At 43.5% G+C, this 17820-nt stretch overlaps 1 protein-coding gene across 4 annotated transcripts in view; it reads left to right on the top strand.

Moving 5' to 3' along the window:
- The window catches only part of TTC21A (tetratricopeptide repeat domain 21A), an 87678-nt gene extending 81905 nt beyond the window's left edge, over positions 1-5773 (top strand). For all 4 annotated transcript variants that reach the window (XM_056519649.1, XM_056519651.1, XM_056519652.1 and 1 more), the window contains exons 27-29: positions 4302-4422; positions 5445-5512; positions 5594-5773. In XM_056519649.1, the coding sequence (XP_056375624.1) occupies positions 4302-4422; positions 5445-5512; positions 5594-5671 (267 nt within the window). In that variant the 3' untranslated portion in view covers positions 5672-5773. The remainder of the gene's footprint in view (positions 1-4301; positions 4423-5444; positions 5513-5593) is intronic.
- The last annotated feature ends 12047 nt before the right edge of the window (positions 5774-17820 follow it).

Consider the following 17820-nt stretch of genomic DNA (forward strand, 5'->3'; position numbering starts at 1 on the left):
ATGAGGAAAAAATGAAAATGCAAAAATGGAAAAACCCTGCGTCCTTAAGGGGTTAAAGTGTAAAAATAAAAGTAAAAAACAAAGTAAAAAAAATGTGACCCCCCCCCCCCCCAATAAAAACGTAAATTGTCCCATTTTCCCTATTTCACCCCCAAAAAGTGTTAAAAAAATATTTTATATACATATTTGGTATCGCCGCCTGTGTAAATATCTGAACTATTAAAATAAAAAGTTAATGATACCGTACGGTGAACGGCGTGAACGTAAAAATGAAAAAAAAGTCCAAAATAGATGCTTTTTTATAACATTTTATTCCCAAAAAATTTAATAAAAAATAAATTAAAACGTCTATGTAAACAAATATGGTATCAATAAAAAGTACAGATCACGGCGCAAAAAAAGAGCCATCATACCACCGCTTATAGGTCTTCAAAATAGGGGTATTTTAAACGTACTAATTTGGTTAAAAAGTTTGCGATTTTTTTTAAGCGCAACAGTAATAGAAAAGTATGTTATCATGGGTATCATTTTAATCGTATTGACCCAAAGAATAAAGAACACATGTCATTTTTACCGTAAATTGTACGGCGTGAAAAGGAAACCTTCCAAAATTAACAAAATTGCGGTTTTCTTTTTAATTTCACCACACAAATAGTATTTTTTTGGTTGTGCCATAGATTTTTTTAAGACGAGGAGGAAAAAACGAAACGTAAAAATTTAATTGTCTGCATCCTTAAGGCCCAAATGGGCTGCGTCCTTAAGGGGTTAAACATGAATGTAGGGGGCCCTGCAATCACCCCTGCGGGACCCCTGCGATCAGACATCTTATCCTTTGGATAGAGGATAAGATGCATAAGGCCGGAATACCCTGTTAAAGGGGTACTCCGGTGGAAAACTTTTTTTTTTTTTTTAAATGAACTGGTGCCAGAAAGTTAAACAGATTTGTAAATTACTTCTATTAAAAAAAAATCTTAATCCTTTCAGTACTTTTTAGCAGCTGTTTGCTACAGAGGAAAATCTTCATTTTTTTTTAATTTCTTTTTTGTGTTGTCCACAGTGCTCTCTGCTGACACCTGATGCCTGTATCAAGAACTGTCCAGAGCAGGAGAAAATCCCTATAGCATTCTTATGCTGCTCTGGACATTTCCTGACACGGACAGAGGTGTCAGCAGAGAGCACTGTAGACAACACAAAAAAGAAATTCAAAAAGTAAAGCATTTCCTCTGTAGCATACAGCTGCTAAAAAGTACTAAAAGGATTAAGATTTTTTAATAGAAGTCATTTACAAATCTGTTTAACTTTCTGGCACCAGTTCATTTTAAAAAAAAAGTTTTCCACAGGAGTACCCCTTTAAATACTGTTTAATCTGAGATATTCACACAGCATAGTCACAAAATTTGGGTTTAAAAATTCCCAGCATGCCCTCTAATGTGCAGCAAAAAATACCTCTATGGGTAAATGAGTCTTTTCTCTTACAATATCTACTATAAAGCGTACTCTACCAGGAATCTACTCCAATCCACTCCGAAAATGGGAAGACACAGGAACTTAGCACTACGAGTTGTATGGAATTTAGAAGGGTATTCTTATCTGGACATTTTTGCTTTATCGACAGGATATGCTATAAATAGATGGGGATATGTTTACACTACAGAATTCAGCTGGGAATATTTCCTTGCCGAATTTCACTTTGGATCTGCAGAAATGATGCGCAATCTGCATTTATTTCCATGGCGAATTGCCATGGAAAGAAGCACTGAAATTTAAAGTTCCACAGTCTTAAAGGGGTTATCCAGGAAAAAAAAAATGTTTTATATATCAGCTGGCTCCAGAAAGTTTAACAGATTTGTAAATTACTTCTATTAAAAAATATTAATCCTTTCAGTACTTATGAGCTTCTGAAGTTAAAGGAGTTCTCTAAGCTAAAACTTTTTACCCCCGCTGTGTCCGGGCTGTAAAACTATACATAATAAACTTTCACTTACCTGCCTACGATCCCCCGTTGTTCCGATATCGCCGTCCCGTTTTCCAGTCCCGGTCTCTTCCACTTCCTACGGGTCGGTGACTTCACTCTGCGCTCAGCCTATCAGCGGCTGCAGCAATGTCCCGTCGTGGCCGCTGAGCGCAGAGTGAAGTCACCGACCCGCAGGAAGAGGAAGCCGACAGGGACCGAAGCACGGGCGGCGATATCGGAACAACGGGGGATCGTAGGCAGGTAAGTGAAAGTTTATTATGTATAGTTTTACAGCCCGGGCACAGTGGGGGGTTAAAAGATTTCAGTTGGAGAATTCCTTTAAGGTTGTTCTTTTCTGTCTAAGTGCTCTCTGATGACACGTGTCTTGGGAACCGCCCAGTTTAGAAGCAAATCCCCATAGCAAACCTCTTCTAAACTGGGCGGTTCCCGAGACATGTGTCATCAGGGAGCACTTAGACAGAAAAGAACAACCTTAACTTCAGAAGCTCATAAGTACTGAAAGGATTAAGATTTTTCATAGAAGTAATTTACAAATCTGTTTAACTTTCTTGAGCCAGTTGATATATAAAAAAAAGTTTTTTCTTGGATAACCCCTTTAATGTGACTTCCCTTGCGGATTTCCAATTATTCTAGTTGTTGCCTAACCTAACACCTCTCTTTCCAAGTTTCCCTATTATTGACTGTGTAGGGTATCGTAAGTCCCACTTAAAGGGGTACTCCGGAGGATAAGAAAAAAGTTCCAGATCAACTGGTGTCATAGAGTTATACAGATTTGTAAATTACTTCTGTTTAAAAGTCTTAATCTTTCCAGTACTTATCAGCTGCTGTACGATCTAGAGGAAGTTGTGTGGTTCTTTCCAGTCTCACCACAATGCTCTCTCTTCACACCTCAGGGCTGTGGAAATAAAAAAAATAAAAAAATACTTGTTCAAGGGACTAAAACAGGAGCACAATCCACTTGTCTCTCATGACAATCCACTTGTCCGGGCCAATTTTCGTTTTTGCACTCGCTCTATAATAGCCATAACTCTTAAATGTTTCCATCTACAGACCCAAATAAGGGCTTGTTTTTTGCAAGACCAATTGTACTTTGTAATAACACCTTTTATTTTTCTATAACATATGCTTCGAAACAAAAACAAAAAATATTGGTGAAGGGAAATTAAAATAAAAAAAATATGCAAACTTGGGGGGGGGGGGGGGGGGGTTTACACCATTTACCTTGTGGTCAAACTAACATGTTATTTTAATACTTTAGGTTGGCCTGATTACAGCAATACCACATTTTGTATAGTTTCCGTCACATTTTACTAATTAAAAAAAAATTCAGAACTTTTTCAATTTTTTTTTTTTTTATTGCCATTTTCAGACCCCTGTAAGTTTTTTATTTTTTCATATACCAGGCTGTATGATGGCTAATTTTTTGCGCTGTAATCTGTTGTGTGTATCGGTAGGAAGCAGAGGTAAGCCCTCTCTACAGTGGCGATCCACCCCACTAGCCCACCAGGGAGCGTTTACATGTCCCTTATGATGCCGCTGTCAGCTTTGACAGCAGTGATCTAAAGGGTTAATAGCTGGGAGCTGCCGCATGCTACTGAAGTCAACTGGGGGCCACCGAGTATGGAGCGGGCTTGAGTCAGGAGCCCACTTAATACACCCTGAGCGCTGCCATACTTTTTGGGGGCCTTCAGGTCCAGCCCTGCTTGCCCGAAGCAGGGCTAAAGGCCTGAAAAATTCACCTGCCCGGCACCCGGAAGCACATGTCCCCAGCATCGGACAGTAGTTCTCCTCTTAAAGATAAGGTTAAATTCTGCACACATTCCGCACCAATTCTGCATTCCGCACAGAAATTCAAACCCCATTGACTTCAATGTGATTCCACAGCCTAATTCCGCAAAAATATAAGACATAACTTATAATTTTGCCGAGTGCAGAATGCATAATTTTGTCTTCGGAAAGACAGATGCAGAAATTCTTCAGTGTGAATAGGACTGCGGAATCCCTTTGAAGTGTATTGGCTTGAAAATGATGCAGAAATTAAATGCGGATTTACATGCAGAAAATTCTGTAGTGTGAACATAGCCTCAGTGTACAAGGAATCATGATACCATGCGTGCTCCAGTATACACTGATGAGGGAGCCCCTACATGTTTCATGCACCCCAGAATACCATGCAGCTCGTCTTGTTGGTCCTAAAATGCAACCAGTGGATGCTACTGTTTTTTTTACATGCAAATCAATTTACATATGTGGTTACTTGAAGAAGAAATCAGATTATTCAGACCTGATAGTAAAAAAGAAGAATTCTTGTGTTTTTCCATTTCAGTCTTGCTGTAAAGCTTATGAATATCTCGGCTTCATTATGGAGAAGGAACAGTCTTATAAAGATGCGGCTGAGAGCTACAAACTAGCCTGGGAATATAGTAGTCAGTCCAGCCCAGCTGTAGGTATGTATCTATCTCTCTACAAGGAGCCTTATGAGAATCTCAAGTACAGATAACAGTATATTATACAGGAGTCCCGCTCTCAAGATCACAGGAGTTCCCAGCGGTCAGACACTTAAAGGGGTACTCCACCCCTAGACATCTTATCCCCTATCCAAAGATCTCCCTGCTGCACCCGGCATTCGTTTAGAGCGTCGGGTGCAGCGCCGGACGTCCGTCACGCCCCCTCCCATAGACTTGCATTGAGGGGGAATGAGCGGGGTGTGACCGTGACATCACGAGCCTCCGCCCCGCATTGCCAGTCATATGGGACGGAGAGAAGTTCACTATGTGCAACGGATGTCTGGGGTTCCACAGCTAAGATCGCGGAGGTCCCCAGTGGCGGGACCCCCCGATCAGGCATCTTATCCCCTATTCTTTGGATAGGGGATAAGATGTCTAGGGGTGGAGTACCCCTTTAACTATTATCCTGTGGATTATTTGTTTTATATGATTTTGCCTCCAATGTTATGAGTTATGGTGTCTTATAACTCTCCTTCCATACACTCGCTGCCGTAAGGTTAAACAAATGTAAGGAGGAGCAGGCGTCGCTAAGATCTGAAATTGATCACTTTTTCCAGCACCTAACTCCATTCATATACCGTATATATATATATATATATATATATATATATATATATTTTTTTTTTTTTTATGCATTAAAAAAAATTAAATTCAAAATAAAAATGTTATATTATCATTCGGTTCTTTTTGCGCAATATTACATTTTGTTTAAAGATCTGAAACTATTCAATGTAACAGATATGCAATAGACAACTAGTTGGGGCAAATACATTGTGTCAGTCCCCATCCCCTGTAGAAAAACTCCCTCTGCTGGAGACTAAGTGTATTGAAGAAATAGAAAAGAATGTGATAATTACTACAATACAATGCTGCATGTAGTACAACAAGTAGCCGTACAAAATCCCTATTTCGTTTAAAAGAGATTCTAGGTGTTTAATATCTTGCTCCTGTATTTGTTTTAGGTTTTAGGCTCGCGTTCAACTATCTGAAGGATAAGAAGTATGCAGATGCCATAGATATCTGCCATAAGGTATGTACAGACTGGAAATGCATGTGGTCACTATCATCCAGTCATCTGTCGGGATATCACCTGCCTTATATTGTTTTCTAGGTACTTAACGCTCACCCCACATATCCCAAAATGAAAAAAGAAATTCTGGAAAAAGCTCAGGTCAATCTGAAGCCATAGGAGCGAGTCTGATGTCACTTCTGTCCTATATGTTCTGTTACTACAGTGTTCTTTTTTTATATTTATGTTACCAAAGAACTGATCTTTATAATAAACAATTGATTGATTTTCTAGTTAATATATGGATTCTGGCCCAGACATGACAAGTTTGCTGCATTTGGCTCAACTCCCCAGCTGTTGCCAGTTCCAACCTTTTTTCTTCATAGGCTCATATAGCGAAAAAAGGTCATGTCTGGCTAATATATGTGAAGCACAAAACTATAATGGAGGAAATTAATGCAACAGTGGAAAAGCTTGAAGGGACTGCGCTACTGCAGACTTCCTGGAATTATAACTAGCGATTCCAGCAGGTCTTTATAAGACCTGATGCAAGCTTAAAGGAGTACTCTGCCCCTAGACATCTGCCCCTAGATAAGATGTCTGATTGCGGGGGTCCCACCACTGGGGACCCCCGCGATCTCCCTGCTGCACCTGGCATTCATTTAGAGCGTCGTGTGCAGCACTGGAGGCTCGTGACGTCACGGCTATGCCTCCTCAATGAAAGTCTATAGACTTGCATTGAGGGGGCATGGCCGTGACGTCATGAGGGGGCGGGACTGTGACATCACAAGCCTCTAGCCCGGAACGCCAGTCATCAGTTCGCTCCGTGCACCGGATGTCTGGGGTGCCGCAGCCAAAATCGCGGGGGTCCCCAGCGGCGGCACCTCCGCGATCAAACATCCTATCCCCTATCCTTTGGATAGGGGATACGATGTCTAGGGGCGGAGTACCCCTTTAACTTTTGTCATGCCAATTTTTTTATTTAAATGATAGTTACCCTTTAAATTCTGATCATATTCTGCCACCAATCTGTTGTGTGGCAGCAGTAAGAGCAAACACAGGGCTCTATGTTGCCAACACCTTTTTTGTTGGGACCTGCAAGGCTACCCATGTCCCAGTCCCATTTTGTTGAAGCACTGCCGCGCACACAGCGCTACTGCCATAGAGCCGAAGCTAGTATATTCTAAGGCATTAGAATATACAGGACACTGATTGAAGGCTTTGTGGCACTAGCACTTTGAGCACGGCACATTAACTGAGCGGGGACAAGAGCAGGAGCAGCCCTGCAGTGAGACGATCCGCCCACTATACCACCTACAACGGGCTGCCAACACTGTTTATATTCTGCTGTCAGCTTTGAAAGTGACATTTAAACAGTTAATAGCTGCAGAGATTGCACTGTGTCAGCTGTTATTGGCAGCTCCTAAAAGCAGCCACCGGGTATGGACGGGGTCCGTCTCCTGAGCGCTCTCCATACAACCTTTTTTTCATCAGATATGGTATTTATTAACTTTATCTTGCAAATTTATATTAAAAAAATAATATAGTATATATATATAATAATAATAGGAAAGGTAAAAAAAACAACCCCTATAACATCCCCACCTAAGCAAACAGACAGAACCTGCGGAGTACAGGCAGCAAAGGCAATAACAATACAGTACAGAAAGCGGCTGACCATCTCTCCAATACAGGAGCCATCTAAGAGAGGGGATCATCCAGGGCTCTCAGACACATCAGATTGCCACCACAAGTCCAGAGGAATTCAACCATGGGATCACAATTATTATCATTACATGAAAGGAGGGGGCGTGGTGTGACGTCACGATCACAGCCGCCCGAACCCAGCATTCTGAACATAATGTGACTGCAGGGAGATCGCAGCGGGTCCCAGTAGCCGAACCCCTGCAATCAGACATCTTATTCCCTATCCTTTGTATAGGGCAGGGGTGTCAAACTCAAATTCATCCGGGGCCGCATCAGCAGTTTGGTCACCCTCAAAGGGCCGGTTGTATCTGTAGAACCCCTCCCCCCCCCCCACATACCGTATATGCCGGCGTATAAGATGACTGAGTGTATAAGACGACCCCCAACTTTTACAGTTAAAATGTAGAGTTTGGGATATACTTGCCTTATAAGTCTACCCCTCCTACCGCAATGTACAGTACCTTGTAGTTCCCCCCACATTAGGTAGGCAGCATGTTCCCCACCTTAGTAGGCAGCATGTTCCCCTACATTAGGTTGGCAGTATAGTTACCCCCACATTAGGTAGGCAGTATAGTTCCCCCCACATTAGGTAGGCAGCATGTTCCCCCACATTAGGTTGGCAGTATAGTTCCCCCCACATTAGGTAGGCAGTATAGTTCCCCCCCACATTAGGTAGGCAGTATAGTTCCCCCCCACATTAGGTAGGCAGTATAGTTCCCCCCACATTAGGTAGGCAGTATAGTTCCCCCCACATTAGGTAGGCAGCATGTTCCCCTACATTAGTTGGCAGCATATTCCCCCACATTAGGTTGGCAGTATAGTTCCCCCCACATTAGGTAGGCAGCATGTTCCCTCACATTAGTTGCCAGCATGTTCCCCCACATTAGTTGGCAGTATAGTTCCAGTGTATGGCTGGAGGCTGTATGTCTGTGTGCTGCCCCCACTGTGATCCGGTCACCACTCCTCCGGCCCGGGGTCACATCTACTCCTATGGACCATAGCAGTAGGTGCCAGGACCGGTCAAGCGGTGACCGGAACGCTGAAGAAGATCACTTACCAGGGCCTGCGCGCGTCCTCCTGCGATGATCCTGCCGTCCTCCTGTTCCTCCCGCGTCTCTATGGTTGTACTTGTACGCACGGGACGTCACTGACGTCCCGTGCGTACAACCATAGAGGCGGAGGACCAGGAGGACCGAAGGAGGATTGCCGCGCATGCGCTGAAGAGGCGGCTTTCTTTAAAAAAAAAAAAAAAAAAGCGAGATTAAAGGTGAAGGCTGGCGGCTGGCGGCGGGCCACATGACGAGGTCTGGCGGGCCGGATTCGTCCCGCGGGCCGGATGTTTGACACCCCTGGTATAGAGGATAAGATGTCTAGGGGCAGAGTACCCCTGTTAAGTTCCTAGACTCCGATGCAAGCCCTTTAACAGGCCAACCTAATATGTCATTTTTAGAACTATTATTCTTTGTAGAGATAGTATTGGGCCACCTCGGGTATATAATAGTCATAGTGCAGATTTGATGCGCAGAGTGATCGTGATCACAGTACACAATACCGGGATAATGTACAAACTGATGTCACAAGACAACACAGTGATGTCACAATACAGGGTTAGTAAAGGATTATGATTTAGAGGGTGCATGGCGTGACGTCATGTCTCCAGTCCTGGAAACAAAGAGGTTTCTGAGACTGGAGACGCAGCCCCGCATAGAATGTGGGTGCTGCACAGAGATCACGGGGGATCCCAGCGGCGGGCCCCCGGCGATCAGACATCTTATCCCCATTCCCTTGGATAGGGGATAAGATGTATTTGGCCAGAATACCCCTTTAAAGGGGTACTCCGGTGAAAACCTTTTTTCTTTTAAATCAACTGGTGGCAGAAAGTTAAACATATTTGTAAATTACTTCTATTACAAAATGTTAATCCTTCCTGTACTTATTAGCTGCTGAATACTACAGAGGAAATTATTTTCTTTTGGAATGCTCTCTGATGACATCACGAGCACAGTTCTCTCTGCTGACGTTATTATAATAATTATAATAACGCTTTATTTATTGTTGTCCTTAGTGGGGTTTGAACCCAAGTCCCCAGCACTGCAAGGCAGCAGTGCTAACCACTGAGCCACCATGCTGCCCTTAGCATACATCTGCTATGCATCTGCTATGCATCTGCTATGCATGGTTGCTAAAATGGACAGAGATGTCAGCAGAGAGCACTGTGCTTGTGATGTCATCAGTGTTACAAAAAGAAAGGAATTTCCTCTGTAGCATTCAGCAGCCAATAAGTACTGGAAGGATTAAGATTTTTAATAGAAGTAATTTACAAATATGTTTAACTTTCTGCCACCAGTTGATTTAAAAGAAAAAAAGGTTTTCACCGGAGTACCCCTTTAAAGAGTACCTGTCATCAAACCATATTTTCTAAACTAACTCAGATTATATTCCTTAACTACTCCGAACACCCCTCCTTCCCTAAAAAAAATCCCTGAGCTTTAAAAATCTCTGTATTATACCTTTCCCCTTGCTCACATTGTCTGAACTCCCGTTAGGAGAAAGTGGGTGTTCCCCAGCACATGCGACATCACTGAAGCCTGCGAGAGCTGCACCTCGCCATGCCCCGCACGCACTTCCTGCCAGGCCAGAAGGAGACAGAACAGAGCCACCTAGTGGCCGTTTTTTCAATCACATCAAAAACATATAAAGGTTGAGAATTTTAACAGCAAGTAAATAGCAGTGTCTTATAATTACATAAGGAACAATATATTAAGAGGGTGTTGTCTGGATGCCGGTGTGAGCGTCCGCACTAAGTGAGGGCTCCCGCTATCCCAGCTTTAATAGCCCTAAATTCCTACCCTGTCTGGCCACTTTTCTTCAGAAGGATATCCCAGGTGCTTGGGATCTGCTGGTGGTGCCTCCGTTCGGGCTCCAGTGTCTGGTGGATGAGCGAGCGGCTCCCAGTGACTGCAGCTCTGGTGGTGAGAGGTTCGGTGGGGTCTGCTGTGCCTGCTGGCAAGCAGCCTGGTGTGCGGAGCTCGGTGCTCTCCTTGGCTTTGGTCCGGTCCTGGGCTGTTCTTGCAGAGGAATCCAGGCGCCATCCTAGGCCTTTGTGGGCAGGGCCTTCTTCTCCCCTGACTGCCATAGTCCCGTGGCCAGCAGGACGGACTGCTGCTGTGTGGCTACCCTGTAATATAAAGGGTCCTCTTGGGCTGCTGCTGTCTCCCCTCTACCTTGCACCTCACCTGCCTCCCAAGCTTCTTGCTGCAGACTGCTGGCCTCCTTGTGACCGGAGCGACTTTGAAGGAGTTCTCCTCTACACAATTGGAGAGTATTGCCTGTCTTGCCTGCTGCTTTGCCCTCAGTCAGTGAGTAACCTGTGTGGATTGGCTGTGCTTGCTTGCTGGGACTAGTGTGCTTTCTACATTTGCTAGAGACTGCTATCTCTACAGAGGTGACCTGTACTACTTGGACTTTGTTTCTAGTACCTTTCTACCTGCTCTCTGTGTGGCCCTGTCAGTCATGGGTGGCCACCGTAGCAGGAATAAGAAGTCCAAACAACATGCTGAAGCCAACTTCTGATGAGGATGCCTCCTCTGATGATGGGTCCTCCCATTCCTGTGGCCCTTCCCACCAGGACCCTGGTGCTCAGACCCCGCTTGCTCAGTCTCTGTGCATGCGGCGAAAGCGCTGAGCCATTTCTCCAGACCTCAGGACCGTCCTAAAGGTGACTCTCCTGATCCACCTCTGTCATTGTTTGTGGGATCTCCAACTCCTCCGCAGTGACAGTCCCCTGAAAGGCCTGTCTATTCTGCGACATGAGACCCAGAAGATACGTGAGGGCACTGAGGAGGTGGAGCGTAGAGTCTCTGCAGTGGAAGATACTCTCCATCCTTTGCCAGACAGAGTTGATTCACTACAGCACCAGATGATGGGAGTTCTGGGCCGAATGGATGATATGGAGAACCGCCTGCCACGCAATAACATCCGTCTGGTGGACCTTCCTGAAAAGGTGGAAGGGAATGACCCTGTGTTATTCCTTGAAACATGGCTGAAGGAGATCCTTCCAGTGGACACCTTTTCTCCTTATTTCTCCGTTGAACGGGCTCACAGGGTCCCAGCTAGTCCTCCTCCTTCCGGAGGTCCTCCTTGTCCCTTCCTGACCAAACTTCTACAATTCAAGGACAGGGATGCTGTTCTGCATGCAGTCCAACTCAAGGAAGAGGTCATTTGTGATGGGAGCAGAGTTTTTTACTGCAACAGTAGGGTTTACCTACTGGAGTGTTAGTTAGTCTGGATGTCTATAAGGCCTTTGATTCGGTGGTGTGGCCGTATTTGTGGGAGGTCTTGGGTGCATTTGGGTTTGGGCCCTGTTTTTGTACTTGGGTTCATTTGTTATATGATAGCCCTAGGGCCCGCATTCGCACTAACTTAGATGTTTCTGCTCCCTTTCTCCCGGGCCGTGGAACGAGACAGGGGGGCCAACTGTCTCCCGTCCTCTTTGCGCTAGCTGCTGAGCCTCTGGCGGAAGCCATTCGCAGTGACCCCACTATCTGTGGTATCCTCAGGGGTTCTAATGTAGAGAAGGTTTCCCTTTATGCAGATGACATTTTAGTGTACTTGACGGATGCGGAGGGGTCTCTGTCTCTAATCGACCTACTTGACCGGATTGGTTTGATTTCGGGCTTACGGGTCAACTGGGCTAAGTCCTCTCTAATGGCGCTCTCACCTGGGGTCCCCCTTCCCTCCTCTTTTCCAGCGGGTGTACAGGTGGTCCCTCGTTTTAGAAACCTAGGGGTGGAAGTCACTACATCCCTGACGGATTATTGTTCCCTGAATTTGGAACCGCTCTTATGCTCCACTGTGGAGCGGTTGAAGGCCTGGTCCTCTCTACCTCTATCCTTAGCTGGCAGGATCAATATATTCAAAATGATTTACCTTCCTAAATTCCTTTTCCTCTTTCATTTAGCTCCCTGATTCCTTCTAAGAAATATTTTAATACACAGTGTGATGCTCTGGGATCCTTCTGTTGGCAGGGAAAGACTTGGTCGGGCCCTTCTCCAGGCTCCTAAAGGGCATGGCGGCTTGGCTGCCCCTGACGTGTATAACTATTTTCTTGCCTCTCAACTGGTCTGTGCAGCATGGTGGATCGACCTGGATCTGTCGAATTCGGCTGCGGCCTTGGCTGGAGCGCTTATGGGTTCCTATGAAGCTCTTACTAACTCACTCTACAGGTATCACTCTCGCTCTTCTCTTCTTCTCCCTCTTCAAGCTATAGCTAAAGTGTGGTACACCACATCAGGCAAATTTCCACAGCCTCTGATATCTCTTAGGGCACCCTTGTGGGGGATGTGCATTATCCTCACCTGCATGGGTTACAGGAGGCCGGTTTCTGGGAACTCATGGAGTCAAATTTGTGATCCACTTGTTTGGAGAGGATCAGGTTTTCCGGGAAGTGTGCTTGAGTGAGTGCTTGGTTGTCTGTCTGTGCTGGGCCTTCTCTGGTCGGGTCTCAGATGTGCCCTTCTTTACTGTTGACGAATGTTTATTCATGCCTATGACTTCCTGTCATTATTGTGGAGTCAGTCTCTGAGACCTACGGAGGCTGTTGTTTATGTTCTTTTCACCTTGTTGGTAATGTCTGTTTCAAGTGTAAAAATTAAATAAATACTTAAAAAAAAAAAAAAAAAGGAACAATATATTAAAAGTTTAGTTTGGTGACAAGTACTCTTTAATGGTAATTTCTGTAGAACTTCCAGTAATCCCATATCGCTTTAGCAGCATGGGAAAAAAGATCTGACTGCCTCAAAGCACGTCTTATTCCATCACATTTGTATAAGTTCACCCACTCACTTTGTAATAACTAAGACTGAATTACAAAGGACAATGTAAAGATGGCACACCCTTTATCTTTTTTAGGTTTGCAAACCAATGTTAGTAGAGAAGAGTGCATTGGCACATAAACAGGTGGCAAAGATACAAAACCAGCTCTAATAATGGAAGACCTCCTGCCTCCTATATTTGCTAAATTAATATTAGTATTACTTTAATAAACCTGCAAAATGTTACCATCCTCGGGCATTGAGGATAGTTTGCCAGCTCTTTGTAATAAAGTCTGACAGCCAGAGGCACAGAAGCATCTTAGTCTTAAGAGTCCTTAGAATAATGGATGGCTAAGAAGTAATATAATTGTCATACAGAACTAAGAAGCCTTTAATATCTTATAAGTGCAGACGTGATAAAGGAGACTTAGTATTGTTAAAGGAGACTTATAGTTTGTTCTTATAGCCAGATGGTCCATGATGCATAAGAATACTGCAGTAGGAGGTGAGGGGGCATCTTCTTGTTGGGGTCAGTGGCCAGGGTTGCTTCCAAAACATAAAATAGTTTTTTTAATATAAAAAAAAATATACAGAACCCCACCTTTCCCCTTAACCCCCCCCCCACCTTTCACCTCCCAATCCCCTTAACCCCCCCCCCCCATCCTCCCAGACATAGAGCTACTCAGAAAGGGTAGTGAAAAAAACAAAGAAAGTTTGAGAAAATATTGAGTATTAGCTCTTGGATGACGTGATGTCTGCTTGGTTAAACTGCTTAATATGCGAATTAAACATCTGGTCTGCAAGGCCAATGGAATATTGCTTTCATGCCAAAAATACTGAATATATCTTCGTAATAAAAAAAAAAAAAAAAAGATGAGGAGGGTAATGGCGTAGGTTGCACCTTCATCCCGGGGAAAAAAAGGAAAAGAAGGCTCCGACAAGGAACCATGAATTATGCTCCAGGAGACCCCCCCCCCCCTTCTCCTCGGCTGGTCCGGGGGGTGGGGGGGGGGCTCACCGTTGCCGGGGTCGCTACTTAGACACTGTGAAAGGAGAGGAGGGAGGACTTCCTAATGGCTCCACGTTGCCCTTTCTCTTCACCCCAGTCAGATTCTAGCCCGAGAAGTGGAGATATAGGGGCTGAATAAGACTGCCGTGAGGTAAAAACTAATGATGCTTTTGTCCTCCAGGTGGAGTAATATAAGGTGTATGCAAGCCCATATATGTAAATACCATCAGACGAGCTACCTGGTAAGAGAGACATATATAGCTGTGGACTACTGAAACTGTAATAAAATGACAGCCGCATAGCAAAATAGTGAAATTATATACTCTTATGGGTTGAAAAACATGGTAGAACTCAGATCACAACCTAAGATGCCTAAAAATGCACCAAGACTGTCGGGATCTCCCAAAAATTTGGGAGGCACTGGAAAAATAAAAAAATACATGCCGACATCACAAGCCTGGGTTGTAACGAGGAACAATATCCTCTGTTCAGAATGTAATTAAGAAATGGCAGTCATCAGGAACAGTGGAAGTTAAAGCAAGATCTGGAAGACCAAGAAAAATATCAGACAGAACAGCTTGCAGGATTGTGAGAAAAACTATTCAAAACCCACGTTTGACTGCACAATCCCTCCAGAAAGATCTGGCAGACACTCGAGTTGTGGTACACTAATCCACTATAAAGAGATACTTGTACAAATATGGTTTTCATGGAAGAGTCATCAGAAGAAAACCTCTTCTACGTCCTCACCACAAAAGTCAGCATTTGAACTTTGCAAATGAATATATAGACAAGCCTGATGCATTTTGGAAACAACCGATGAGGTTAAAAATGAACTTTTTGGCCGGAATTAGCAAAGGTACGTATGGAGAAGAAGGGGAACAGAATTTAATGAAAAGAACCTCTGTCTAACTGTTAAGCATGGGGGTGGATCAATCATTCTTTTGGGTTGTATTGCAGCCAGTGGCACAGGGAACATCTCACAAGTAGAAGGAAAAATGGATTCAATAACATTTCAGCAAATTTTGGATGCTAACTTGATGCCATCTGTGAAAAAGCTGAAGTTAAAGAGAGGATGGCTTCTACAAATAGATAATGATGATCCTAAACACACCTTGAAATCCACGGGGGATTACATCAAGAGGCATAAACTAAAGGTTTTGCCATGGTCTTCACAATCTCCTGGCCTCAACATAATTGAAAATCTATGGATAGACCTTAAAAGAGCAGTGCGTGACAGACAGCCCAGAGATCTCAAAGATACCGCAAACCAGAATTGAAAGACTCTTGGCTGGCTACAAAAAGCGTTTACAAGCTGTGATACTTGCCAAAGGGGGCAGTACAAGATATTAAAGGGTACCTCTCATCAAAAAAAACTTTTGATATATTATAGATTAATGTATGCAGAATAACTTTACAATTGCATGTTATTAAAAAATATGCTTCTTTCTATTTAATTTTCCACTTTGAAGAAATGACCACTAGGGGTCTCCCTACCAGTCCTGGCAGCAAGCATTTCAGACTCATGCTGGAGTCCTAAACACTACGAGCTGCCAGTCTGCTTTGTTCACAAAGGAGAACACTCAGAGCTGCCAGCCTGCTTTGTTCACAGCCTGTTTGGCTGGCAGCTCTGAGTGTTTAGGACTCCAGCATGAGTCTGAAATGCTTGCTGACAGGACTGATCGGGAAAAATACTATAGAAAGAAGCATATTTTTCATTAACATGCTATTGGAAAGTTATTCAGCATTCATTAATCTAAAATATATCAAAAGTTTATTTCATGAGAGGTACCCTTTAACTCTGCAGGGTGTCCAAACTTTTGCAGACGCCATTTTTTGTTTTCTGTTATTTTGAAAGTGTAAATGATGGAAATAAAATCTAACTTTTGTTGACATTTTATAAGAATGTCTAATCTGTAATTTGATGTCTTTTGGAGATTTTTCCATCTTTCCTTTGCTTCTTTATGCACATTAATACAAATGTTTACCTAGGGTGCCCAAACTTTTGATCCCCACTGTATGCTGTGGACAGATGAATAACATGTGAATTACAAAAGTGCTCAACTCACTACAAACACGCTAGATAACCATAAAACTGTGGTACCAGAGTACCCCTTTAAGCTTTCACAGCAGAGGCTAGCTAATTTTTTAACAGAAAGGGCACAACAGAAGAGGTTCTTTTTTGGTCAAAACTATGTTGACTCTGGTCATCCAGGGGAACTATTAATAAATTTGATTAAGGCCTAAAGAGAAAAATCAGGGATTTTGTCGATAAAAAATAAACAGGGTACTACTTTTAAAGACTCTACTCAGATTCAGGAGGTGATACTGCAGTATTTCTCAGACCTTTGCAAAACAGAGGGTACACCCCTTTTTGAGGTAATTGATGAGTATCTTAAAGGATGCGATCTACCTCGGTTACCTCCAGAAAAAAGGGCCCTTGAATAATAAAATCACTATCAAAGAACTATGGGCAGCAGTAAAGTCAGGAAGATGAAAGTCATCTCCGGCCCGGATGGACTGCCATTTCAGGTGTACCGGGACTTTGAGGATGTACTTTTGCCCTTTTTTATGCAGGTTCAAGAAGAAGCTGAAACAATGGGAGATCTCTTATAGTCAACGTTAGAAGCAATAATAATCTTAATTCCAAAAAAGGATAAAAACTCACTTATTGATACTGCCTCAAAAATTCTCACAAAAGTACTATCAAATAGACTGGCTAAAGTAGTACCGGAATTGATCGGAGAAGATCAGACAGGATTTGTACCGGGGCGGGTGATTCAGTCTAATTTAATTCATACTTTTTCAAACATACAGCTGGCCGATGACTCAGTCCACTCCATCCTGTCATTAGATGCAATGAAGGCATTTGACAGGGTGGAGTGGAGGTTTCTGTGGCGGCTTATGGAAAAATACAATTTGGGAGGGGAATTTTTGAGTTGGGTAAAACTGTTATATATTGCACCAAGGGCTAAGATTAGTCTAAATTGTAGTTTGACAGAAAGTTTCTATCTTACAAGAGGGACTAGACAAGGGTGCCCCCTATCACCGTTACTTTTCGTATTGTTTATTGAACCACTTGCTATAAGAATAAGAAATGCAAGTAAAATATCAGGGTTCGGTGTTAAGGGGGGGGGGGGTGGAGTTTGATAGAGTTCTGCTTTATGCAAATGATCTACTGCTATTTTTACAAAAGACTGAGACTATGCTTCCAGAGGTTATGAAAATAATGGAGGAATTTGCTAAGGTGTCTGGCTTAAAAATAAATTGGGAAAAATCTATGATACTCCCAAGATCGCAAGGGGCTATATCAAAAATAGAGAAAGTGAAGGTACTGAGACATGAAGAATCTATTGACTACCTGGGACTAAAAATTGGGAATAAAATAAATTCTTATTTGCAACTAAACTTAAAACCACTAATGAATAAAATAAAATTGATGTGTGGGTGAAACTTCCCCTATGGATAGCAGATAGGGTATGTAGGGCTGGGCGGTATGGGCAAATATGTGTATCACGGTATTTTTGTAACTTATGGCGGTTCCACGTTATATAACGGTATTCCCCCCCCCCAAAAAAATTTAATTATTAGCCCAGCGCTGTCCCCATCGGGGTACTACTCACGTCACCCGCAAGTGCTGCCCTCCTCGTCCTCCTGTTTGTTGCGGCCGCCGGCGCTGGCACTCTATACTGTGCGGTATCCCTATGCCCGGGCTGCAAAAGGTAAACAAAATAAAACTAACGCATGTTAGACGTCGGCCTTACGCTGGGGACGGGAACGTCGGACAGCCGTTAGCCTAT

This window comes from Hyla sarda, chromosome 5, assembly GCF_029499605.1.
Source record: "Hyla sarda isolate aHylSar1 chromosome 5, aHylSar1.hap1, whole genome shotgun sequence".
In the NCBI taxonomy this organism is placed as follows: Eukaryota; Metazoa; Chordata; class Amphibia; order Anura; family Hylidae; genus Hyla; species Hyla sarda.